This window comes from Staurois parvus, unplaced genomic scaffold (assembly GCF_062004578.1).
Source record: "Staurois parvus isolate SC_StPar_1 unplaced genomic scaffold, SC_StPar_1.0 ptg000075l, whole genome shotgun sequence".
NCBI classification, from domain to species: Eukaryota; Metazoa; Chordata; class Amphibia; order Anura; family Ranidae; genus Staurois; species Staurois parvus.
In genome coordinates, this window is record NW_028317871.1 from 1,868,080 (window position 1) to 1,895,475 (window position 27,396).

The 27,396-nt window shown below is 44.0% G+C and overlaps 2 protein-coding genes across 3 annotated transcripts in view; both read left to right on the plus strand.

Moving 5' to 3' along the window:
- LOC149469309 (uncharacterized) overlaps positions 1 to 24,854 on the plus strand; it is a 40,900-nt gene extending 16,046 nt beyond the window's left edge. Inside the window, exons 10-13 of one of the 2 annotated variants that reach the window (XM_089669413.1) lie at positions 360 to 434; positions 14,492 to 14,861; positions 17,237 to 17,310; positions 17,906 to 24,854. The gene's annotated coding sequence lies outside the window, so the exon portion shown is untranslated. Of the gene's footprint in view, positions 1 to 359; positions 435 to 1,370; positions 1,521 to 14,491; positions 14,862 to 17,236; positions 17,311 to 17,905 lie in introns of those variants that run through there. The other variant, XM_089669415.1, reaches the window with a different exon arrangement.
- The window catches only part of LOC149469310 (uncharacterized), a 39,315-nt gene continuing 23,841 nt past the window's right edge, over positions 11,923 to 27,396 (plus strand). The window contains exons 1-4 of the mRNA XM_089669409.1: positions 11,923 to 13,975; positions 14,492 to 14,614; positions 14,649 to 14,879; positions 23,514 to 24,130. Coding sequence (XP_089525535.1) covers positions 13,189 to 13,975; positions 14,492 to 14,614; positions 14,649 to 14,879; positions 23,514 to 24,130 — 1,758 coding nt within the window. The 5' untranslated portion in view covers positions 11,923 to 13,188. The remainder of the gene's footprint in view (positions 13,976 to 14,491; positions 14,615 to 14,648; positions 14,880 to 23,513; positions 24,131 to 27,396) is intronic.

The window sequence follows — 27,396 nt, forward strand, 5'->3', positions numbered from 1 at the left end:
GCAAGCCTCTCCAACATTGGAATGCTGGCACCACACCACTGGCAAGGAAGACCTTTGGGTTACATCCTAAGGTGATCTGAAACATCGTCAATGGACAGCCAAAGAGTATGTTAACATTGTAGGATATCAGCAGCTTGCTGGAGTGTTGGTGCCAACAAGTGGCCAAATGAATTTGGACTTAAGCTCTTCTGGCCATCTAGTTTAATAACCCAAACCGAAAGAGGACTTTGCTATGTTGGGTAGGGCTAGGGCTTACTACCTGGGGCCTGTACTATGTGACTGTTTAACATCCATGTGTTTGTCAAATGTCAGGACTCGCAACTTTTTCTTGTGTCTTTTTTTTGTTACTCTTCATGTAGTTGTACTTCCCAATGCCCCACCTGCTATGGGGGAGCTACAGCCCCCTCTGGATGTAGAGGCCGACATCCCAGAAGGTCAGTTTCTGAACTGTTTACACATATGCACATGTAACGTATGTAGAAGGCTTCAGCTCCCCCTTGTCTAAACTGTTTGGCCTCATCCTGTGTATAGGATGCCCCCCACAAAGAAATAAAACATTCACACTAAACAACACATCAGGCAGATAGGGGCTTAATATTCACACTTAGACCTGACAGCTGAGTTGTTCTACATAGGCATACATTAAAGTGTTTTTCTAATTAAGAAAGGGCAATAAACAAAGAATATGACACAATAGTCAAGCACTAACCTGACACTCCAGTGATCCAAAACCTGCTTCCCAAGTAACTAGTGTTTGTTCCACTCTGGTCTCTCCACTATCTTAAAGAATAACTACAAATAGATGCAGCTGACACATCCAGCTTCCTGGGAGATGGACTGCCTCCCTTCAAGGACACACCTGGTTAATCACACTGCCAGCTCTATAGGAATCTCTGGACCTGTGTGGAGGGAGTTGGGCCACTAGGCTCCAATAGGCTCACAGAATTTGCTCAGCTCTGTGCTCTGGCTGAGAAGCATGTGTGTAGGGCCCCACCCCTCCCCTCTCTGCAGCTAATAGAAATCTAGGATTGATGTCTTTGGGAACTCTGTGGAGGAGATAGGTGTGCCAAAGTCATCTGTTGCCTTTACTGATGAGATTGCCCTTTTTGCTTTTGCCCACAGATATATTTGTAGTCAGTGAGCAAACTCTCTAATCTAGGCCTAAGGATTCCAAACTCACTCCCCGGCCCATGAAATCCTCCCAGGCAAGAGATGTAAGCTCTGTGTTCCAATTATAAGTTGACAACAGCATAGAGTGCTTTCAGGATAATGGACAAAGTTAGACAAGTATTCAATGCTGTTGTTTGTTTGGAAGCAAGTGTCTCCTTTTTTAAGTGCAGCAAATAAATTTTTTCTGACTTTTTCTACAGTGTTCAAACACCCAGCCATAAGAGGCCTCATGGGCTGGGTGTGTGAGCGTATTGGGACGCTGGAGCAGGCATTGGAGGTGGGGCCAGCCGAGAACCAGCCAGACATCGTGGCCTATTTCCAGCAGTTTTAATGTTTTTGTAAATAAATGTTATTTATATTTGACAGTGGACTGTGTTGTGGCCTTCTTTAGCCTTTGCAGGTAGGCAATCTTTTTCATTGCAGTTGGAGCTGATCTGCATGTCCCTAAAGCATTGCAGTAGACGGCTAGCTCCAGCTGCAGTGGCCAATCTTGCTTACCTTGAATTTTTGTTAATGTCCAAACAAAGTCTGGCAAGTCCAGCTTTAGGATTGCATGTTTCAAAGAGGTAAACCAGCTCCTTCAATCCTAAACTCGGATATATAAAGATTGAAGTTGACTGCTTGCTGTCTGCAGCTACTCCCAATCTTAGTTTGCTGCCGTTTGTGAAATGCCGCAAGAGTTTACACAGAACACTCCATTCACGTTACATTGTTTACATTTGGAGTAGTTCTTCATTCCATCCAGGGACTTCAAGGTAGCTTGGTGGAGTGTAGTTGTGAAGACTGGCAAAAGGGGAGGTGCAACCAAGTAGATAATGTGTGGGTGGATCCTGTGGGCAACTCTGTCAAGATGTTACTCCTCACCTCATTTCTAATTGGGATTGGCATTACACAGAAGCCACATGACTTGAAAGCTGCTCTGGGAAGGACTATCAGTTATGGATGAGACCACTTACATGCAATGTCCCGCAGCAAAGAAGAGGGACAAATTGACTTTCTGCTCAACACACACCACTTGGATCCAATTTGTCAACAGGAGGTGGGAAGGGAATGAAGTGAGGAACAAGTGTCAACTGGGCACATAAATTCCATAGGCACACACATCTAGAATCAGGCAGCGTAAGATCCTATGCTCCCAAACCAATCTCGAGGCAAGATGTAACACGGTGTGTAAAGCAAACTTAGTCTGGGTCTAGTAAGTCAAGCAGAATGATAGTCCAAACAACAAAAGTCCTTTTTCTTATTCTCACAACTTTTAGGTGTCTCTAGCTTTCCTTGGCAGGCTTAATGTTTGTAAGTCGTGGCCTGGTTTTGCACGTGGTGGCCTGGCTATTGACACACTTCTTCTATAGTGTGTGTCAATGTAGTAGCCCAGGGAACGTATTTGGACAGCAGTGTCAGTCTCTGGGGGAGGCAAGTGTTTGATGCAGGAGTCTTCTTTAAAATCAGCATCCCATAAAGAGCAAAGCTAGACAACAATTTGCAAGCAAGCTGCAATAATTTTTTGCCCCATTTTTGTGAAAGTTAGCCTTGCCCACAGAGTCCACTGAGAATCCTTGGCTCAACTGGGTCAGCCAAATTGAGAGCAGACAATGCCCAACTGCTACATATGGCAGAGAACTTGTTTGATGTGGAACATCTAGAACTCTTTGACACACCACCAGGTCAAAACAGCAGAAAGGCCAAAGAGTATAACCACCAATTCCTTGGGAAGTGTCAACTTTAAATGTTATTTAATATGTGCTGTTTTTTGGAGTGTTAACTGTAGCAATTGTGCCCACAGAGAGGCACGTGCTCATCCATTTTGCTCCAAACCCCTCCATATTGTTTCTCTCTCTCTCCCAAATCCGATTCCTCTGATATCCCCCCCCCTCTCTGTTGAGTGACATGTGGTCTCGATGATTACAGAGATCACAGGCAGCAAACTCATTGAGAGGGCATCATGGCTATAAACCTTAATAGCTGGCGCCCCTCTGTCTGGGAGACTGTTGCTTGAGAAGGGGTTATAAAGCCATAAACCGAACCATTGCTGAGCTTCAAAAGACATTCCAAGGAATCGTAAAACAGACTTACATTTTCCAAATCCAGTTTTACATATAATTTTATGTCTCTAAATAGGAAATAATTACACAAACATGGAGCACATATTGGGATGGCTCACTTTAAGACAAGTCGCCTGGTATATTACACACCCTAGCTGTCATATACAGGAGAGCAGAAAAGGATATCTCCTTAAGCATCCAAGCAGGTATCTCATATGTAGACGTTTAGCAGAAGATTGTGCGTATTAATCTACTCGTGGATAGAATGTTCTATGTATCCAGGCTAAGTTATGAACCGTAATATAATCAATGAGTGATTTTTGGTCATAGCTTGGGTCTCCACCTGACACCCACACAAATGAGGCAATTGGCTCTCTGCTTCAGGGAGACACCCTGCTGAGTTCCTAGATAAAGGCTGTGATGCTTGACGTTAAGCCAAGCTGACTTGAGAGAAAATGGTAGAATCTCCCTTTTAACATAGGAACGAACTTTGGGAAATAAGCCCCTTTTGGCAGTGAAACATGATCTGCTTAACCCAAAGCCAAGTACTTTATCCCTCTAAACTTCTGTTCTCTTTGTTCTATCCATTCATCTACTACATCTTTTTCTGAAAATATTTTTCTTCCACCCTTCTGATCTTTTAGTTATAAAGCTTACTTTCTGGAAGTGTTGAACTGTTTTTTAAAGCTCTTTAATGCAAAATAAGCACCCCTGTCTCTGAAGAGCACTATTGTGTGTGTTTTAAATTTCAGTATATCGCTGCCTGCGTTGACAGTGGTATACCGATGCTTATGCTACCATCATAGTGGTATTGCTGATATTGCCAAGTTGCCTCTTTCTCTGTGCAAAAAGGAGGTGTTGGCAATGTGAAGGGTTAATTGCGTCATTAACCTGACCCAGTAACAATTGCTCCCAGGCTGGCGGAACACAGAGCGTGGTCCATTAGCTGGGAAAGGTTTGTGCAGGGTGCAGCATTGTTACGCACTTGACAGCGCTGTTTTAGATTGGCTAGTCCTTCGGTCACCAGTTTGTTGAGAAGGGCTGGGGTCTGATGATGCAATCAACATTAACTATTTAGAATTACTGGCCGCAACACTAAACCTAAAACACCTGTGTTGGATTTCCTACATGACCAACTCCACATTATTAGCCCAAACACATTTGACAATATGCAAGACACGTTCAGCCACTTTGAACAAAATTATAGATTTATTTAAATATAGGCGGGGGGGGGAGGTCATGCTTGGGCGCCTCGGGCTCCTCGGGTGCTGCGGGGGGAGGGGTATGAGGGGGGGGTATGAGAGCGGGGGGAGGGGTATGAAGGCAGGGGGTATGAGGGCGGGGGTGTCCAGGGCCTGGGAAAGGGTATTGGGTGGAGGCAGAGGAAGGGGATAACCTAAAGTGGTGCTGGATGGTGGTGTAAATTGGTTGTGGGGCTGTGAAAGAGTGAGAGGGAAGGACTACAGAAGAAGGGGTTGAATGTGTGGTTAGGAGGGGTGTGTTGGTAGGGGCATTGAAGTGTGTAGAATGGGTTTGGTAAAGGAGGTAGTGGTATTGTGTGGTGTGTGTAGGAACAATGTGAGGGGCTATGAAAGTGGGGGTGTGGCCAAAGGGCAAAGTGGAGTGTGAGGAAGATGAAGTGTGAGGGATAACGGGTTGATCCTGCACCTGGGGATTTAGGGGCTGGGGTGGGATTTGATAGGGCTCCTCCAGAGTGGGTGACTCCTGAATAGACACCTCAATATGTAGTTCCCCTGCTGCTTCCCCACCACTTCCAGCAGGGGAACTGTGTAGCACCATTGGCATTGACTCCAAACGACTATACAAGGGTTGTGAGCCGCTGGTTGATGGTGCATTTTGATCAGGCCCTGCTTGACACAAGGCTCGGATGTCATGCAGCAGGTGATTGTTTTCCTGCAGTAGTGTGGTATTTTGCTGTATGATTGCAGTCTCAACTGCAGTGGCAATTCGAAGCAGGGTTGAGTGTTGGAGCTGCAGTAAATGTTCGAAATCAGGAGGGGGACTATAATTCCTCCTTTGCTCCAATAATCTCTCCAGATTGGACACCAGCCTTTCCCCAAGCACAAGAAGGGGGCTGTGTTCAGGTGGATAAGGTGCCAATCCAGCTGAATCCAATGTTGGCTCAAGGAGAAACAAACAAAAAAATTTATTCAAAGAGTGTTTAACGCACAGCACAAGCATACAGTAGGACAGGGGGCTCATCCGACAACAAACACTAGCTCATGTTCTTGTCCCACCCCTAGGACCAGGTATTGGCAAATGCCTTTCCCTGACATATTACACTGGATGAACATCTGGCCAAAATAAATGATTTGGCTGCTTTACCCAGACTTATACCTTCTGGGTCTGTAATGTGATTGGATTGGGATTTAGACAAAGTGAACAGCTAAAATTCTAAATTGTCACATGCATATCACTCTCTCCAGCTCATGACTAAGCAATGATCCCAAAAAAGTAAGTTACACATCACGTTGCCAAATCCTGCCCAGCCAGGAACAGTTATACTCTAAATGGGTAACTCATTATGGATAACATCTTTAGCATCTCTTACCTGACGTTGAGGCAGTTCAGATGTCGGTGACGGACTTTGCTGAACTATTGGAGTGCCTGAACGTCCCTGCACCACAAAAAAAAAAAAGGGCATGAGATTTCACAAATACACATGCAACATGCATTTGAATATCCCCACCCAATTACAGCAGTTCCCATACCCCAACACCGGATGCAGATTGTTCACCCACTCTGTCAGCTGGGGCATGAAGAGCTGAAAATAGATTTCAAGATGATTAGCAACAGACAAAGGTTTGGCTGTATGTATGATCTGACATTTTTGTTCAAGGTTTGAGGGTTTGCTCATTATGTTTTTCACAACAGTTTATCCAGAGAAATAGGACACTGGCAGCTACAAGCCACGAGACTGTTTGGGAGTAGAAAGAGGCATGGTAAGGCTCAGGAGCAGGGGCCACGAGAATTAGTGGGCACCTTTCCTGCCAAACAAGGAGGCAGATGTGTTAGGATGGCTACAATATGCCGATAAGCTACTGCAGGCTTTTAGACCTTGGCCTTCAAACATTTAATCCAAAGATATAACATTTCTTAAGGCAACATTCCAAAAAGGCTTAAATACCAACCCAAAATGCTCTAATCAAATATAAAAGTGCCACAAAATATTTACAAAGCACAAACGCATGTAAATGCATCCCAAAGAATTGTTGATATAACTGTGGATCTGAAGAGATCAAGACCAATGCATACAAAAATCCTTGAATCACTTTTAAAACATAGGTCTCATGACAACTCCGTGTGAAAAAGAAAATTATTATCTCATGTGCCAGTCTAAAAATATCCAATAAGATTAAACAGCCTTTCCAGACAATTTGAAGCTCTTTGAGCTACAAATGGCGGGACTACTCAATATTGAACCATACGGACTAAGATTGAAATGCCATTCAAGTTCATGTGTGCAGAAAGGAAGGCATCCCAGCAGTGTTGCCAATATAGTGTATTTGTCAATGAACAATAAATTAGTCTTTATGATGCCTTTTGGGTTTAAGGCAACTTAAAAGCAGAGGATCTGGGTGGATAGGCCTGGCAAAGGAATAGATCTTCCTGCTAGTAATGTGATGTGCCAAGCTCGAATAGTTCTTCCTGCTAGTAATGGGATGTGCCAAGCTCAAGCAGTCTAATTATTGGCCTCATGTTTACATGAGAGGCCAAAAACATTATTTCATTTACTTTGTTTTGGGGGGGGGGAGGGAAGACACAGTAAAAATATTTGCCCCTGGAGATTCCTTATTCGTGACTTGGAAAATTAGCAATTGTGTGTGCTTTTAATTGTGATCTGGCTGTGTTTTTTGGCTTGGGGAAAATGGCTCCAAAAATACTCAATGTTGGTATGTCTTTGATTTTGCCTCTGCATTTTGAGCTATGGTAAAATGGACGCCATCACATTAAGCTTTACAATTGGGTGAGTAGCTACATTTCTAGATGTTGACCTCTAAAGTTTTACTGGGCTTATGTCCCAGATGACGTGATGAAACAAGTCAGGAGAGGGGCCCACTAGATATTACTGGCAGACGTGTCAGCACAGATATTTTTAAACCACTTGCCTACTGGCCAGTTAAAATTCCTTCCTGGGCTGGACAACTTTCACCTTTCAATGCTGTTACACTTTGAATGACAATTGTGGTCAGGCAACACTGTACTCATCTGACATTGTTTTCAGACAAATAGTGGTTGTTTTGGGGGATATTTAATGGCTACTGTGTGTTTTTTTGGTGTTCATAAACATACATAACCACCTCGGAATGGGGAAAACTATGTTTCTCTTGTTTTCTCTTATCAAATTCTTCAAACAGGTAAGTTTTCACCTTCACTGAGCTGTTGATGAGACTGCAATGATGAGGTGGCACTGATCTGCACCAATGATGGCCACTGATAGGCGGCACTGACTGGTGGCAAGGCTGGGCATTGATCATCATGGCAATGATCATCAGTGCCCTGATGATCATTGGCGAGAAATCCTCTACAAATTGTCAGTTGTTTGCAGTACATTCTTCACATTGACAGCGTGAGGAAGGTGCAGGCAATAACTGGCAAACGCATTGAGCATTGATCTGCCATGATCAAATGGTAAAGGCCACAGAAGTTGGCAGGTGTGAGCCCCCAGGGGCATGCAGGTGGGCGTCATTTGATTACCTCCCTGGACTGTAGGCCAATGACAACTACAGTGCAGGTGACAGGTGTTTAAACACTACTCTGGAAATCACCATCCTTAAGGTGCCCAATAAACTCATTGAATGGAAATGTATACAAGCATGAGCTCTTTACTTAGTCTTTACTTTGTCCATGTATTTTCCTGGAGACCCGCAGCTTTAAAATTTTACTTACTGATTACAATAGAATTTGAGAGATGTTGCCAGTTCTGCCAACCATAGTGTTGGCCAAAGTGTGTTTGACCTTCCCTTTGTGTGGGCAAAAACCTGAAGTTGAGTGGCACAATTGGGAAGTGATGGGTCCCTGTAGTGGAGCACATCATTTCCTGTATATTGAGCAGGCATGATATATGCACACCAAACACATTGGATATTCTGGGACTGTCAGAGTTGAGCATTTTGACATTGGTCAGATTACGTGTATGTGTTTACATGTGTGGAATGTGTTTGTGCCTGGGCGAATTTCTGAAGTTACGAGGGAGAGTCTGATTTGAAACGCTCAGGAGATGTCAGCTAATTAGTGGTGTTTGGAACTTTATTACTCTGTTTGTTCCCACATTTGGTTTTGTGGTGTTATCTGCTTGTATTGGTCTGGGGAAACTGGGCCCACAACATGTGGCAGGGATGAGACACATTTCTGTGTGGTAACATTTTTTCACATTGATTTCTCTACGGTTTTTAGTGCAGTACAGTGAGGAGGCCCAAAGAAATACAGCGTGTTGTGGAGATATACAGTTGCAAGAAAAAGTATGTGAACCCCTTGGGATTACGTGGAGTTTTGCATGAATTGGGCATAAAATGTGCTCTGAACGTCATCTAAGTCACAACAATAGAAGAACACAGTCTGCTGAACATAATACTACACAAACATTAGATGTTGCCATGGTTTAATTGCACATAACATGTAAGCATTCACAGTGCAGGGAGGAAAAAGTATGTGAACCTTTGGACTTAATAACTGGTTGACCCTCCTTTGGGAGCAATAACCTCAACCAAACGTTTCCTGTAGTTGCAGATCAGACCTGCACAACGATCTGGAGTAATTTTGGACCACTCCTCTTCACAAAACTGTTTCAGTGTAGCAATATTCTTGGGATATCTGGTGTGAATCGCTCTCTTAAGGTCATGCCACAGCATTTCAATCGGGTTGAGGTCAGGACTCTGACTGGGCCACTCCAGAAGGCGTATTCTGTGCTGTTGCAGCCATTGTTTTGTTGAATTACTTGTATGCTTTGGGTCATTGTCCTGTTGAATCACCCATCCTCTGCGGAGCTTCAGTTGGCGGACAGATGGTCGTACGTTTTCCTGCAAAATGTCTTGATAAACTCTGGAATTCATTTTCCCAGCAATGACAACAATCCGTCCAGGCCCTGAGGCAGCAAAGCAGCCCCAAACCATGATGCTCCCTCCGCCATGTTTTACAGTGGGGATGAGGTTTTGATGTTGGTGTGCTGTGCCTTTTTTTCTCCACACATAGTGTTGTGTGTTCTTCCCAAACAACTCAATCTTGGTTTCATCTGTCCACAGTATATTTTGCCAGTAGTGCTGTGGAACATCCAGGTGCTCTTTTGCAAACTTCAAACGTGCTGCAATATTCTTTTTGGACAGCAATGGCTTCCTCCGTGGTGTCCTCCCATGTACTCCATTCTTGTTTAATGTTTTCCTTATTGTAGATGTGTCAACAAAAATGTTAGCATGTGCCAGAGATTTCTGTAGGTCTTTAGCTGACACTCTGGGATTCTTCTTTACCTCATGCAGCATTCTGCGCTGTGCTCTTGCAGTCATTTTTACAGGACGACCACACCTAGGGAGAGTAGCAACAGTGCTAAACTTTCTCCATTTGTAGACAGTCTGTCTTACCGTGGACACATGAACATCAAGGCTTTTGGAGATACTTTTGTAACCCTTTCCAGCTTCATGCAAGTCAACAATTCTTGATCGTAGGTCTTCTGAGAGCTCTTTTCTGCGAGGTATGGTTCACATCAGACAGTGCTTCTTGAAACCAGTAAACCCAAAACAGGTGTGTGTTTTTTAAGGGCAGGACAGCTGTCAGCAACACATCCAATATCATCACACTGATTGGAGTCAAGGTTGGCTCACTCCTGGCTCCAATTAACTCTGGGAGAAGTCATTAAGCTAGGGCCTCACATACTTTTTCCTCCCTGCACTGTGAATGTTTACATGTTATGTGCAATTAAACCATGGCAACATCTAATGTTTGTGTAGTATTATGTTCAGCAGACTGTGTTCTTCTATTGTTGTGACTTAGATGACGTTCAGAGCACATTTTATGCCCAATTCATGCAAAACTCCACGTAATCCCAAGGGGTTCACATACTTTTTCTTGCAACTGTATTTGTATTCACACAGAGTTTAGCATTTGGTTTGTTCTGCATTCCTCAGAGGATGCTCATTGGCTCATCCTGAGTGATTATGATTGTTCTAGGCAAGCACATTAATACATACCCAGACCTTCCTCCTGGTGTGACTGCAGTGGGTGGAGCCTCTCCTCTTCCTCCTGCTGATGTTGTGCTGTGAATAGGACATTGACATGTAAGATGTTTGATGTTTTAGCAGCTTGTTCAACATTACGGGGTGCATTCCCAATGAGTACTTACCAGGAGTGAACACCTCTGGATCAGCGTATGCGTCGTCTGAGGGGCTAGCAGGGGCAGCACCTGGCTCGGGACGGGCTACAACACAAGACAAAATGAACAACAAATGTAAAGCTACACTATTTCACATACTTTGCTTTTCAATAAGATAACACAACTTTATAGACAATATGGACATGGTTAGTGTACTTACCACTCTGCAAGTCATCAGTGTCTACACGAGCCGTCACCCCAAAAATCGTGAACATGCTGATGACTGGGAGAAGTCCTCGTTCGTCCCGAGACAGGCGCTTAGGCGGGATCCAGACCTTCGTGGGTAACATGCCCCTGCTTAGCCCACTCAGCCACCTTTGACTTCAAATGACGTCTCAGATCACGCATACGCTTCTTGATGTTCGGGAGGGTCCGGCGTACCATCCCCACTGCATTCACAACCACCGCAATCTCCTCCCACAGACGGTCCTTGGCCGCCTGACCGCTGCGGGAGGAGCTGGACCCCAGAATGCCTTCTCGCCTTTCCATGAAGGCATTTATCAGGGCCCAGTTCTCTCTGCGGGAGAAGGGTGGAAACCTGGCCTCAGTAGGGGCTTGAGGCCGAGCCTGGCCCCGGCCCCAGCCCCGTCTGCTTCCCCTTGATGTCCCTTCACCAGGACTAGAAGGGGAGGCAGCAGCCACAGCTTCCACCTCTTCTCAGAGGGAAGCCTGGCTCCTTCTGCCACCAGCTTGGCGCCCCCTCACGCCAGAGCCCCGGCCCTCCATGCCCCCCCTGCCAAATGGCCCAGGGGAAGGCTCAGTGCCCTGACGGACACCACGGCCCCCCCTGGGTCCACAGCCTCTTCCTCCCACCATGGGAGGACAGGTGGGCAGGGGGTCTGGCTGGGTGCTGGGATAGCAGGAATCTATCCAACCAGAATATATCTGAAACACAAAAAGTGACATAAGGGCAAGGGTTAGGTGTCTGGCCTCCAAAGACAGCACATGCCCTGGAGGAAGGACCACACTTACCAATATGAATAGCCCCTGCCTGGGGGTGGGGGTGATGCATCAGAAAACTGCAAAGGGAGACAAAAGACAGGAGGGCCAAAGTCACGCTTCCGCTCTCCATACACAGCACATGCCCTAGTGGGGACCACACTTACCAATATGAATAGCCCCTGCCTGGGGGTGGGGATGATGCGTCAGAAAACTGCAAAGGGAGACAAAAGACAGGAGGGCCAAAGTCACGCTTCCGCTCTCCATACACAGCACATGCCCTAGTGGGGACCACATTTACCAATATGAATAGCCCCTGCCTGGGGGTGGGGTAGGGGGTGATGCGTCAGAAAACTGCAAAGGGAGACAAAAGACAGGAGGGCCAAAGTCACGCTTCCGCTCTCCATACACAGCACATGCCCTAGTGGGGACCACACTTACCAATATGAATAGCCCCTGCCTGGGGGTGGGTTGGGGGTGATGCATCAGAAAACTGCAAAGGGAGACAAAAGACAGGAGGGCCAAAGTCACGCTTCCGCTCTCCATACACAGCACATGCCCTAGTGGGGACCACACTTACCAATATGAAAAGCCCCTGCCTGGGGGTGGGGGTGATGCATCAGAAAACTGCAAAGGGAGACAAAAGACAGGAGGGCCAAAGTCACGCTTCCGCTCTCCATACACAGCACATGCCCTAGTGGGGACCACATTTACCAATATGAATAGCCCCTGCCTAGGGGTGGGGTAGGGGGTGATGCGTCAGAAAACTGCAAAGGGAGACAAAAGACAGGAGGGCCAAAGTCACGCTTCCGCTCTCCATACACAGCACATGCCCTAGTGGGGACCACACTTACCAATATGAATAGCCCCTGCCTGGGGGTGGGGTAGGGGGTGATGCATCAGAAAACTGCAAAGGGAGACAAAAGACAGGAGGGCCAAAGTCACGCTTACGCTCTCCATACACAGCACATGCCCTAGTGGGGACCACACTTACCAATATGAATAGCCCCTGCCTGGGGGTGGGGGTGATGCGTCAAAAAACTGCAAAGGGGGACAAAAGACAGGAGGGCCAAAGTCACGCTTCCGCTCTCCATACACAGCACATGCCCTAGTGGGGACCACACTTACCAACTCGCACTGGTGTGATGTTGAGAATTGTGGGGAGAATAAGGTCAGACATTAAGAGCAAAAGTCTTGCCAAAAATGCAATTTTTGGCCAGGCAAACAACACATTATAAGATAAGTGAATGCTTTGGGCACTGGCACATTACAGGTGCTACAACCAGCTGAAAATGAGCTAAATGAAAAGCACATATACAATCCCAAAAATGTGTAAATTAAGTAGAGAAGGATACATTTGTTTTCACATAATAATTGTCTAGCATATTTTAAGCTGTTTCTAGTAACAAATATCAGTGAAATCATACTTTTAAACAACTTTGTAAGCTTACTTTCTGATAGCTTCCTCCACACATCTGAGAAGACTGACATGAGGAGACTGACTTTCCACATGCTCTCATTTATAGTCGTGCGCCAGTGACGTATGGTCGTGCGCCAGTGACGCATAGTCGTGCGCCAGTGACGCATATTCATGCGCGTCATTTTCATGTGCATATAAATAGGCGCGAAATCTGCCTAAACTGTTGGTTAGAGATGGTGGGTATGAGTTGGCAGGAGAGGCTTGCTGAGTTGGATGAAGCGTGCGATGAGTGTATCAATGTGGCAGTAGATGTTTTCAACCAGCTTTTTTGTGCTGCTGCTGCTGCACAGCAGGAAACTATGCCACAGGCTTTGTTGCCCTTGCGCCAACCAAGGCTTTTTTTTCAAAGAGCAAATTTGGAGAATATGCGGGACTCTGATATCCGGCGTTGGTTCCGTTTAGGACGAGAATCAATTCTGCACCTCTATGACCTCATAGAGGAAAAGATTGTGCCGACCACAAGGCGCAGTCATACTGTACCCGGGATGGTCAAATTGCTGGCGACCCTCTACATTTTGGGTCGGGGCAGCTTCCAAACTACCTCTGGACTTGTGGTTGGATTGAGTCAGCCAACCGTGTCCAGGGTTTTTATGCAGGTCATATATGCCATTCTTGACCTGGTGCCACAATTTATTCACTGGCCACAAAATGAAGAGGAGTGGAATGGCGTGAAGGTGGATTTCTACTGTCGGGCACAAATGCCACGAGTCCTGGGTGCGATAGATTGTACCCATGTTGCAATACGAGCACCTAGGACAGAAGAAAGAGATTATCGCAACCGCAAGCAGTACCATTCCCTCAACGTACAACTGGTTTGTGACGCCAGACAGCGGATTAGGAGTGTGAACTCAGGTTTTCCAGGGTCGTGCCATGATGCTTTCATCCTCCAGCAGTCGGGTGTATTCCGAAAATTCGAAAGTGGCCAAATGCCAGATGGCTGGCTTCTTGGCAAGTTATTGTGTGTGTTTGTGGCTACACTTGAACTATAATATTGCAGGCATGTTACCATAGCTGTTATAGGCCCAGACCCTGCAGTTAGGAGGCCACTATGCTTGCCAATCATAGCAATAACATGATCGTAAAGCTAACCTTTGCACACATACATATAGCTCTTTCTTTAGCCCCACTGAGAACTGTGCTGGGAACACCCTCTCAGCCCATCCAAAGATTCAACTTGCGCCATATAGATGTGGACTCTAGGCCCTAAACCAAAAACAAGGGGATACATATATGCACCAATCAGCAGATAATGTGAGAAAGACATAAGTAAGGTCCATGTATTCCAACACTGACTTCATGCTCTAAAGTACTTTGACATTCACATTGTACAAAACGTGGTCACTGTACAATGGAGACAGGCTATCAATTGTGTCTAGGTAGGAACCAACCTTAGAAATGATGTACGGTTTGAACGTCTATATAATGTATGACCATACTAATGCAATGACTTGACCACATTTGTTCTTTTTTTTGCAGGGGATGCCGGCTATTCGCAGCCGACGTGGCTGATGGCTCCAGTCAGGTACCCCCAGAGCCTGGCCCAGAAACACTACAACAAGGCTCAGGCCAAAACCAGAGCCATCATCCAGCAGACCATAGGTCTGCTCAAATCCCGTTTCTTGTGTTTGGCCAGGCCTGGGGGGGGAGTTATTATACTCTCCTCAGAAGTCTTCCAGGATCATCCTCGCCTGTTGCCTCCTACACAACATCTGCCAGGCGAGGAATGATTCCTGGGAGACTTCTGAGGAGAGGGAGCCGGAAGTCCGTCAGCTGCGCGTGTCCCGAAGCTCCAATACAGATGATGGGATGGCCACGCGAGCTGACCTGATCACCCGCTACTTCACATGTACGTATTCTACCATAGGTAGATTAAATTTGTTGCAGTTGCAGTCAATTGGGTCCTTGTTTTGGTCTTGTATAATCGTTATCTTAAATTAAGTTATATATTTTCAAGCCATTGAATTGGCTAGTATATCTGAGGTGAGAAAATATTAGTCTTAGTAACAGACTACAATATTACCAAGAATGATCCACACAAGGATAGCCAAGTACAGGTCTTATTTATTGAACAAGAAAGTAAAAGTTTTACAGAGCATATGGAAATTGGAGAGCAAAGATTAGACCTAATGTAAGTTCGTCCTCCAAGTTAAAGGTTTTCCATTTGATTTGTTCAACAATCAAACTCAGCAGATATCAAAAAGGTAGCTGCTGACTTGTCAAATACAGACACTCAACGCACCCTCCATCCAGCAGGGTACTCACCATGACTGGTTTTATCAGCCATCTTCTCGCTCTGGCACCACCATCTTCAATGTGTGCCCCTGTCTGTGACAGCTTTTGGCTTCCTAAGCAGGTGCCCACTACACATGCTTGAGTAGCGCTGCACTTTGGGAATGGTCCCGTAGTCTGCAGGGACCAGACACCTCCAAGAAAACAACGGAGGGGGTAGTAGGGCAATTTACAATTGCAGTGCAAGCGGGAGCAGGTACCTGTCCCATTCAAAGACTCTATACACAAAGGTGACAATCCTTAACCAGGAGCGGGAGACATGCCTTAAAGTTGAAATTCCCCTTTTGGGTGGAGCTCAGCTTGAAGTGTCTTTTCTATCACTGGCTCAAAAATGGTAAGAGGAGCCAAATCTGCCAATGAGATTTATACTACTCGAAAGCCAACACCCATTCAATGCTCGTGAACCAGCCCATATTGTTCTCTGGCCATGAATTTTATATTTGTAAATCAGAAGGGGGCATCACTTTCAAACCCCAGGACATCCTTTGCTACCCTGAACCCTACAAGAAGTAAGTGATTTGCTCCACCAGGGGGGCCCACTCTATTGGCAGGAATATTCATGTCCCAGGGCAGCATCACAGGCCACATGGGTCACACTTTTGGGTGCAGCAAATCAGCCATTTTGCAGTCACACCACTCGTGTCTGTGCTCCGGCTTTATGCCCTCCCTAAATCCCAGGGGTGACCTATGCAAGAACATCCTTTGCTACAAGAGGTCACTAATGGTAAGTCATCTCACAAACACCCTGCTGTATCAACTGATTTGCTATTTGCCTTGCAACAGCCGTAAATGGCATGTTTGCAGACTCTCCCTCCCACGGACACAGATGTTAACCACATGCCCTGCTGAGGATTTCACCCCTTCCTGACCAGGCCATTTATAACATCAAAGCAATGCGTTACTTGAACTGACAATTGTGTGGTCATGCAACGCTGGCCCCAAATGAAATGTAAATCCTTTGTATCCCAGAATTTTAGCTTTCATTTGGATTAATTTTGTGACCTGTGTGTTTTGTAATTACTTGCGCTAGATCACCCAAGCCATTCACTTTTGTGACTCAAGCAATCTTTCTCCCTTTTTGAGATTAAACATGTCCACTTCTGTAGTGCAAAATGTATTCTGCTCCATGTCTTTGCTGCCTAAAATCACAATACATGTCAATTTTGTTGCTACTGTGAATGTTCGAGTGTCTACAAATGGTAGAATAGATCCTGTTTTAATGGGGTTATTTGTATTGGTAATGGTGGGGAGCAGCAATTTATAGAGGGACTGCGGCAGACATTCTTGCCACTGGGGGGAATTAACTTGCTGTCCCTGACATCCCCAGTGACACCAAAACAGTGATCACTGCTGGCCAAAAAGCACTGGCACTGTACTAATGGCACTGGGCAGGAAGGGGTTAACATGTGGGGCGAGGCAAGGGTTACCTGTGTGCTGTTTTACTCTGTGCTGTCTGTGTGCTTCACTGTAAGGACACTGCTTAGGATGGCTGTGCTGGGCACATCCATCCAAAGCAGTGTGCATAAGCTGACAGGGAGGAGAACTGTCTTGTTTACATGCAGTTATCCTCCCCATCAGAGATGCTCGGGAATCATCGGGCACAGCCGAGTCATCAGTAGCAAGTACCCAGGGATTGACAGCCGAGGAAAAATGGCAACACCGTCAAGGTACGAGCACCCATGACGCCCTGTAGCAGGATATTGGGTAGAGGGTGGGTGCCAAGCATTGGTTGCCATTTTAGCCAGTGTGTAGTCAACATGACAAGTTGTCCTGGCCAATCAAACATTACATGAAGAAATGCTGTGGCTTTGGGCAAGAGAGTGAAGAGGAAGTAGAACAGCTGGCCAGTTGGGCCTATTGTCTGTGCCACCTGTAGATTTCTGAAGGAATAAACCTCTGCTATTGATCTAAATGTGTTTATTTTTCTTTCAGCTGATTAACTGTTGGAGGGGAAGGCAGATGGCGACCCTGGGAAGCCTGTTGCAATTCGCTGTCTGACGTCACAGGTGGGTTTGGAAAAATGATCTTAAAAATTGTTCCAAACTACAATAATTCACATGTAAGACTAATGCCAGCCATAGACGGGTTGAAAATCAGACAATTTTTAGAACGTTGGTAACGTCGGCCCATCGAACAATCGATTTTTCTTTTTGTGTTTTTTTATTTTGAAGATCATCCAATTTTCAACCCGTCTAAGGACTGCTTTACCTGCTCTGAACAGCCGCTTGCCACAGAGCAGCCAAGATCATTAATTTAGCTGCTCCCATGCCAGCATTCCTTGGCCCCTCTCTCCTGTCCATTGCTCCCCGAACAAGCACCTTGTTTTGGTGTGGGCCCAAGAACACTCCTTCATGAGCCACGTAGACCAGAGAGGCAAGCTTTTCAAGCACATCATGAAATCAGGATGGGGCTCCACTTCAAGTAAGCATTAGTGTGCCTGGGGGAGGGGGGGACCTTGGGCCTTTCCAAACACAGTAGATGCTCCAAGAATGTTTCCTTGAACTCTTGAAATGGTTAAAAAGGAAAGACACTCCAGATAGCCTGCACTGAGAATTGACTGTCATGATGACGTGTCAATGATTATTTGCTCTCATTTTTCAGGAGTGGTACTGCTTGCGGTTGAAGCTGGTAGAAATCCACCATCACATCCTCCACTCACCTTCACTTGTGGCCAGTGGATATTTTGTGGCCCCAGGCAAGAATTGGCATTGAGGACCTGCATAAAGACCCTGGCATGCCTGAGGTGGTTTGGAAGCAGCACAGCAATTTGACCATCCCTTACCTCTGTGTTGGTTTTAGGGGTGCAGAATTGCTTCTCGTTCGTGAACGGACTGTCGCCGGATATCAGGGTCCCCATATTTTCAAGATATGTTTTAGCCATGTTGGCTTATTTTTATGTTGAGTCAATTAAAGACTATTTTTTGTTACCTTAAAAAAGTGTCAGATCCTCTTGATTGTATTCCCGAGACTTAAGATGGCCAGATAATATGCAATCTGAGGAAAAGTCAGTGCAATGTCCTCCACAAGTAGCTAAAGTCTGTCATAGGAGGACCTACCAGAACAATGCATTCATTTGGAGTGGGCCAGGCCCATACAGTACATCATGGAGGCTTGCTATGAAGGAACATTCACGTTTGGATACTTGAGCTCATGTGGTTTGTTTCCAAATATTTCTGCCCATTGCAGCGTATTGACTATTGCAGCTCAATAAAGATCAGGCATACAGAAAAGTGTACCTTGTCCATAGAATAGCCACTGGGAGGTCCTATCTGGGCACACAGATCTGGCCTATGCATAATTGTGGAAAATGCCAATTCGGTCTGCTTTATAATATGAAGGGGTTAGTTCATGCTTGCTTCAGGGGAAACATTACAACGAATTTTGTTATTTTTCATAGGAAAACGTGGCCGATCCCTAGATGCATTGAGGTACATAGCAGAGGTTCAAGATACTCCATAGAAGAACTTATTGTTCTTCCTAACTATACAGGTGGCACAGACACAAGCATACACCCAGGGCCACTGTTAGATATCACGGGGCCCCATACAGCATACCTGACAGGCCCCCACCACCAGAGAAAATATCCAAATTATATATATGGTAAAAATACACAACATTTTCTTCATGGACACAATCACAAACAAATTCCTGTTCAATCCAAATGATAAACCTGTACTGAGTTAATAAATCAAACGTTGTGTAATTGAGGGCTCATTCACATGGGTGCTGTGGCCTGTAGAGTGTGAATCAGTGTTTGGTTTTTGTGGCTGTCGCCATTAGCATGCAACCTATGTTACACTATGTGAATACTGCAGATCCTAATTTGACAAGCATATGGGTGCAGGTGTACAGCCCTGAACACACAGTGAGCATTCAGGGCCACTTCCCCACGCCTTCACACTTGTCAGATTAAAACCTGTGTTCATACAGCTGCTGTGTCCCCATAGTGTAACAGGTGGCTCTAGCCACATAAACAACCCACTCATTCATGCTGTACAGGCCAGAGGACCTGTATGAATGTGGCGTTTTGTGTTTGTTATATTTATTTTTTCCCAAAGCCCATTGAATTCAATGGGCTGCTTAACATGTGGAAACATGCCAAAATACTGCAGGCATGTTATTTTCCAAGTGTGTCGCACCTAACCGCACAGTAGTGTGGTGCCATGCGTTTTTGTGGCTGTGAATGGGGCTGTTTTTAATAGACGTGTGTAGGTGCAATAACGTTTTCATCATGGTACCTGCGCACATCTACAGAGGGCATTGCATTTCTTTGATGTGCTGGAAAATGTGTGTTCTTGCATGCGTTTCTGCACCACCAATGGTGTGAACAAGTCCTAAGGGCCGGTTCACACTATAGAAACAGTCTAGATGTGTTCCTGATGGATTTTTTTCATGCCCTTTTGGCATGCATGTTTAGTGTGTTCCAGTACATTTTGGATGCGTTTTGGACATGTTTACATTGCATTTTTGTATCCCTTCCACTTATTTTTTTCTATTTTCTTTGTATTCAATGTAGTTAGGGACATGAGCGTTTTAGTACATTCAAGGACGTTTCAATGTGTTCCAGTACAGTTCTGTGCAGAAACAATGCAGCGTGGTCAACTTTGTTTACAGCACCTGCAATGCACTGAAAATGCAAGCGCTGATGTGAACTATGACATTGACAACCACATAACCTTCTTTCTGTGCGTTTGTGATGCCGAAAAAGCAACTGAAACACATGTAGTGTGAACTGGTCCTAAAGGTTATTAGAGGTCAGGGAACGGGAATGACCAGGAATTGTGAATTCAATCAGACTAGTGGTGAAATACAATCAGCAATCGTATAATAATGTGAGGTCTGAGCTGTAGCTGATAGAAAATTAGACACATTCACTTGATCAGTAAATAGATAGTTAAAGAGTGGGGTGGTGATCCATAGATTTGCATATGGGACAGGTGATGATGGGGTGGGGGAGGGGGTCAAGTTGTATAAGGAGACAGATTTAAAAGAGAAAAAAGTTACAATGAAATATACACGGCATGAAAATTACACAATTCCTATTTGGCAGAAGAACAGTACATAGGTAACATTCATCCACTTTCTAGTCATTAGGCAAAATCATAATTGATTGATCAATATTCCTGGCACTGACACAACCCAGAAAATTGATCTCCATTTTTTGGGATGTAGCCATGACTGGGATTAGAACCCATGACCCAAGTGCTGTAAATTCTGAGCTCTAACCACTAAACCACTGTGGGAGACACAGTTTGAGCTACAATGTAGAATAGTTACATTGTTTAAAAATGATAGAGCGAGCGCTGGTCAAATGATATAGACTAGTAAAATGGTATTACACAAGATAAATATAACCACGAACAGTAGTGCATGAACTCGTGAAAGGTCATCCACCCTTGTGACAGTGTACTACACTATTGAGCACCTTTCTGGCTCCTGTGGCTGAGCTAATTCCTCCCCAGGACCATTTGGGCACCCACCCTGATGGATGGATGGATTGAGCTGGATGACTAACCCATAGCTGCCAGCATACCACTGCACCCCCAGATGTGTGATGTGTATAACCCATGCACATTAATACTTTTGTTCTGGTGAGTGTAGACCAGTCCCAAGGGTGGTTTACCTTTCACGAGTTCATGCACTACTGTCCGTCACGGAGAGACCACACGTGCCATTCATAGGCACTCTCTGAGTTGGTACTCTCACACGAAGGACATTCCATTATTCAGGAATGATTCTATGAACTTATTTTAGCACCATTTACCATTTTACATCATTGTTGCAATTCTTTGCACTTTTTGGTTTTTACATGCGTTCATTATTGATCACATGCATTTATAGCGCTGCACTTGTCTTTAACATAGAATAGTTACGTGATTAAAGAGAATGAAGATATATAATTATATTGGGAAATTAGAAGTATATAAATTATTTGAGATATAAGTGTGAAAATGTTTAACATTTGAATACAGAATGTATGACATTCATTAGTAAATGCATTAGTTTCCTGATCATTTTGGAGAAACAGCAAAAAAAAGAAATAAAAAAATAGAAAATTCTAATACAGGTGTACTATTTATTACATTCTAAAGATTCTATTTTGCTATCAGAAAAACGCCAATATTAATAAAGCCCGCGCTTGTGCGCCATCTAGCGAACATATCCGGTATTGCACCTAAAAATGTGCCAGAAGGGATACCACATTTACTAATAGCAAAGTAGACAGTAGACGCTCGTTAATGAGCTTGCTAGACGCTGCTCAGACGACTGATTGATTGAACTGAGTCTGCCTGAATGGTCAGTCTCTGCTAGTACACTCACATCTTAGTGAATCAAGGCCTAAGTGTCAAAGAAAAAACTACAATGGTGTAAAGCAAGTGTTGAATATCTGGATTTTGTGCTTTCAAAGGGGGAAAGGAAAGTCAGTGCAAAAAGAGCTGAGGCTCTTCTGGGTCTTGCCCGCCCACAAACCAAGAAAGACATGCTGTCCTTTCTTGGAGCCATTGGTTACTGCCGCCAGTGGATACCTGACTGTTCCTACTATGACAACTTGTTAAGACAAGCCACAACCCAGGAAATGTCAGAAATTGTTAAGTGGTCAGATGACATGGTTAAAGCTTATGTGTATTTAAAAAATGCAATGGTGACCGCCCCTGGCCTTAGTCTCCCTGACTATGTAAAAATGTTTCATGTGTATGCAAGGGACAATTGTAAGACCATGGCTGGTGTACTCGCCCAAGAGCACGGAGGCAGACTTCGCCCTGTAGCTTTTTTCTCAAAAGTGGTGCCAGTTCAGGTCCAAGGCATGCCTGCGTGTCTCAGAGCATTAGCATCTTGCGCGATGGCGGTTGAGATGGCCACGTCATTCATCTTAGGACATTCCACAACACTGCACACTACTCATAATGTGGCCATTTTATTGAAAAATATACACACCCAACATATGTCTTCTCAAAGGCTGAGCGGCTATGAGGTCATTTTGCTGTCCAATCCAAACCTCACTATTAAATATGCCTCAGCCACATCGGGCCCCGCTCCCATTCTCAATGCTCTGTTAGGCGTAAAAGGGGAGGAAGATGAGCCAGTTCCCCGACATGATTGTATTGATCTGATTCACCAGGATACCTCTCCCCACCCAGACTTGTCATCTGTCGCGCTATCAGATGCCCAAGACGTTTTTGTAGATGGGTCCTGCTCCAGACCCAATGATACCACCTATCATGCAGGTTACACGGTAGTAAAACTGCCTGGTGAAATTATAAAGGCCAAAGCAATTCCCTATCAGTCTGCCCAAGCTGCAGAACTCATAGCACTTACAAGAGCTTGTCAGCTCTTTGCAGGAAAGAATGTAAACATTTACACTGACTCCAAATATGGGTTTGGCGTAGCACATAACTTTGGGGTAATCTGGTCCAGCAGAGGATTTGTAGCTGCAGATGGGAAAAGCATCTCACACTCTACATTAGTGAAGGACCTTTTACAACCGATTCAATTGCCAAAAAAACTAGCAATCATCCACTGTAAGGCACACACAGGAGAACAAACTGACATTGCAAAAGGAAATGCGCTTGCAGACCTAGCAGCTAAACAAGCAGTACACAAGCAGCTGAGATACAAATGCCTATGTTGACCCAGGAGATCACACTTCTGGACAGTACCTTGTTGAGTCTCCAAACATATGCATCAGAACAAGATCTTAATGATTGGGCGGGGGAGGATTTAGAAAAAGATGGGAAAGGCCTCTTTCTCAAAGAGGGGAAGCCATGCATCCCTGCAGCTAGTGCTCCCCTATTCATAGAACAATATCATGGAATAGGTCATAGGGGCTGGCAAAACACCTGTGAAGTTTTATTACAAGACTTCTACATTGCAGGTCTCCCCAAATTAGTGAAGGCTTTTGTATCCAGATGCATTGTTTGTATCCGTAATAATCCAAACATACCAAATAAACCTAAGCATGAGCATCTACAATACCCTACCATTCCTTTCACACACCTTCAATTTGATTTCACACACATACCAAAGATAGGAAAAAAGCAAGAATATCTTTTGGTGATTTTAGATGTGTTTTCTAGGTGGGTAGAAGCTTTCAAGACTACAAAGGAAGATGCCCAGACAGTTGTCCGTATCCTCACACAGGAAATTATTCCTAGATGAGGGTGCCCTCTACAGATCAATTCAGACAATGGTCCTGCTTTCCCCTCAAAAGTTTGTCAGGGACTAGTGAGAGCCCTAAAAATCGAGTGGAAATTCCACATTCCCTATCACCCACAGAGTTCAGGGATTGTAGAAAGAATGAACAGGACTGTAAAAGATAAACTGAGGAAAGTAACTGGGGGTACTTTTGTCGGCTGGACAAAGCTACTTCCAATTGTATTAGCAGAAATCAGGATGACACCGAATAAAGTGACGGTATATTCTCCATTTGAAGTATTGATGGGGAGACCGTTTCCCATCCCATGGGCTAGAACACCACTATTGCTAGAATCAGGAGATCTAGAGCAGATTAGGGAAGAGTATGTCCGTAAATTGATTGAAACTTTGGATATGGTTGAAAGAAATGTTGCTCGCACCTCTCCTTCTGATTCACAGGTACCAACGCACCCATTCCAGGTTGGGGATCCCGTGGTGGTTAAAAAACTAGCCCAGAACAGAAAATCCGGATACCCGTTCGGACCAGAGACCAGAGTGATTGCGGTGACTAGGACCGCTGTCCTAGTACAAGGTCAGCAAGCCTGGATCCATGCCAGCCGAGTGAAAAGGATCAGAGGAGCTGGTCAGGAAGCTCACGACAAGGAGATGAAGCAGGTGACAAATCCTCAAAGAGTGAGTGAAGTCGGTAACAAAGTCTCTGAAGATAAACAAGATGAGCATTCTACTAGCCAAGGACTCTGGCAAACTATGGCTTCTGCTGGGATTGATTACATTTTTAGTGTTTACCCCAGTATGGATAGTGACTAACTGCATATACTCTCCAGAAGACCTGGGCACTGTTGAGGTCATATGTGGCTATAAGGAGTACCACAGTTATCTAGCCAAATACAGAAAGAAGCAAAAGAACTATGTTATAAAAGAGGGGATAAAAATCATGTATGTAAATAATGATTTAAGAGGGGATTGAAGGGAAATGTATGTTCCTCACCATACATTCTGTTTATTTATATATTCCATTTTGTTTCTCTATTTTATATTTTGTCTAGATAATCAAATGTATAGTCGTGTGTGTGTCAGTTACGTGCTATAGAACTGCAGCCACTCATCCTTTAAATCTAGCTTTGCTCAAGGCATGAAAAGTAACCAATTATTTCTTTGTACTAACAGCACCTGCTTCTGCTATAATATAGTTAAAAGTTAACCACTTCTGCTTTAAGGGAAAATACCATTGGTTTCTTTCTAATTGATTCAAGATCTGTGCAATATGAATTGTTACAGATGTCACATACATAGCCTTAACAAATTACTCAGTGAAATTCCATTCTATGTTCTCCTGTTACAACTTACCATATATAAGGAGGAAATTGTGAATAAAGAATCAGATTGCTCTCTGGAAGACCTGGTGTGCATGTGTATTTTTCTTCCTCCCAGAGAGCAGCCTCATGGATCCAACGGGGGCCTAAACCTGCCAGTGGTCATTAAAGAAAAATCCCTTTCACTGCAGGCTGCTGGTTCTCAGAAAAATGTTGCATTGCAATCTGCATTCCAATACATTTAGTGGATCCCAGAGGAGACATGCAGGGCCTTTTAGACTCTGCATATATCATTAAAGAGAACCTGTCACCTAAAAATCATTACACATGCAATTTTTTTACCCTAGGTGATAAAAACAAAAGAGTTAAGCAAAAACATTGTTTTTAATTGCAAAACATAAAGTTACACCCAAGCACATAACATCCCCTCCCAAAAAATTTGAGGTCCCCCCACCCCCTCTTATACGCATGTATGAACACAAACACATGCGTTGGGGGCACCTATGCATGAAAATGTCAATTGCGATACACATGTTACATATCAAAACACATGCCGGAGTGGGAGCAATAATTCTAGCACCTGATCTCCACCATAACACCAAACTGATGACCTGTAGGGGCTTTTGAAGCCTATAGAAAATATAGGGTACTGAAGTTTGGTGCCGTTTCACAGGCACACACCAATTTAAGGTTTTATATGTTTGGTATCTATTTACTTGGTTCAACCTCATCTTTTACCAAAAATGTATTGCACATGTTTGCCCTAAAATTCACTTTAGTGTGTTTTTTTACTGAAATGTTTCTTTTCTTAGACTTTCGAGGCAATATTGTGTGACATAAAAAATTGGAACTACCACTTTTTTATTCTCTAGGGTGTCTGCTTTCAGACAAATATATATCATGCTTGGGGGTTTTGTGTAATCTTCAGGCCTAAAATAATTTTTTAAACGTGTGCAAAAAAAATGCAAAAATGGCTCTGGCAGTGAAAGGGTTAAAGGATCTTTTCTTTCCCAGGTCAAAATGTCACTGGCTAAAGTTGAGATCATGTATGTTACATAGTTAGTCTGGTTGAAAAAAAACAAAAGTCCATCTAGTTCAAATCACAGAAAAAAAAGCATACAAACACAAAAAGAAAACCTCCATATACACAATCCTATACCCACAGGGGATCCAGAGGAAAGCAAAAAAAAAAAATCAATAAAGAACAAACCAATTTGCTCCAGCAGGGGAAAAAAATCCATGAGGCAATTGGATATTCCCTGGATCACCTTTACCTTTAAATATTCAGTTATATTTTGTGCATTTAGGAAAGAATGGACCGAGGGACAGGTAAGTGTCTATTTTAAAAGTCAGAAGCTACAATTGTTGTAGCTGCTGGCTTTTTTTTTTTTTTCAGCTGGAATTTCGCTTTAGGCATATACAACTATTTTAAATATATGGCTCACTTATGTATTTATACATGTTGATCATATCCCCCTTTATTTTCCTCTCCTCCAATGCAGTTCAGCTAATCTGTCCTCATAGCTGAGCTTCTCCATGCCTCTTATCAGTTTGATTGCGCTTCTCTGCACTTTCTCTAGTTCCCCAATATCATTTTTGTGAACTGATACCAACAAATTAATTGCATACTCTAGATGTGGTCTTACAAATAATTTATGCAGGGGAAAAATTATCTCTCTCCTTCTGTCTCTGAAGTCATAGTTACATAGTTAGTCTGGCTGAAAAAAGACAAAAGTCTATCCAGTTCAACCATAAAAAAAAAGTTATAATCGTACACCCACAGTTGATCTAGAGGAAGGCAAAAAAACCCGGCAAAGCATGATCCAGTTTGTTCCTGCAGGGGAAATAATTCCTTCCTGATCCCCCGAGAGGCAATTGGATATTCCCTGGATCATCTTTACCTATAAATAGCAATCAGTTATTTTCTGTGTATCCAACTAAGAATCCAGGCCTTTTTTAACCACCTCACATCCGGCCGTTGTATATAAACGGCCGGATGGTGGCAGTGCAGGGGCGGGTGGCTCCCTGGGAGCACGCAGCACTGCAATCTGGTGCCCGCTGTGTCCTCTGGACACAGTGGTACACCGATCACTTCTGACATCATTGCTTACTATGTGTGAAATCTGTGAATGATCAGAGATCACATGGTACAAGGCTATTCAAAACAGCCTTGTACCATGTGACAAGCAGTGACCAATCACAGCTCACACAGTATTTCTCAATGGCTGCAAGAATGCAGCCAGAGAGAAGGAGAAATGATTGATTTTACAGCCTTTATGGGTGTAAAAGCAATCAGTGTAAAAAAAAAAAAAAGAATCTTCATCACCCCCCACAAGTAGTACAGTGTCACCATGGTGACACTGTACTGCTAGGGTGACAGTATGTAAAAAAAAAAAACAAATAATAATATAAAAAAATAAATTAAAAATGTAAAAAACATGTTTTAAAAATTATAATTTTTGGTTATAAACTATTTTGGGTCATTTTTTTTTTTTACTAAAAAGATAACTGAATACTTTTTGGCCAAGATTTAGGATGAAATATTATTTATTTGCAAAATTTTATAAGAAAAACACTTTTTTCCAAAATGTTTGGACTTTTTCATTTATATAGCAAAAAAAATTA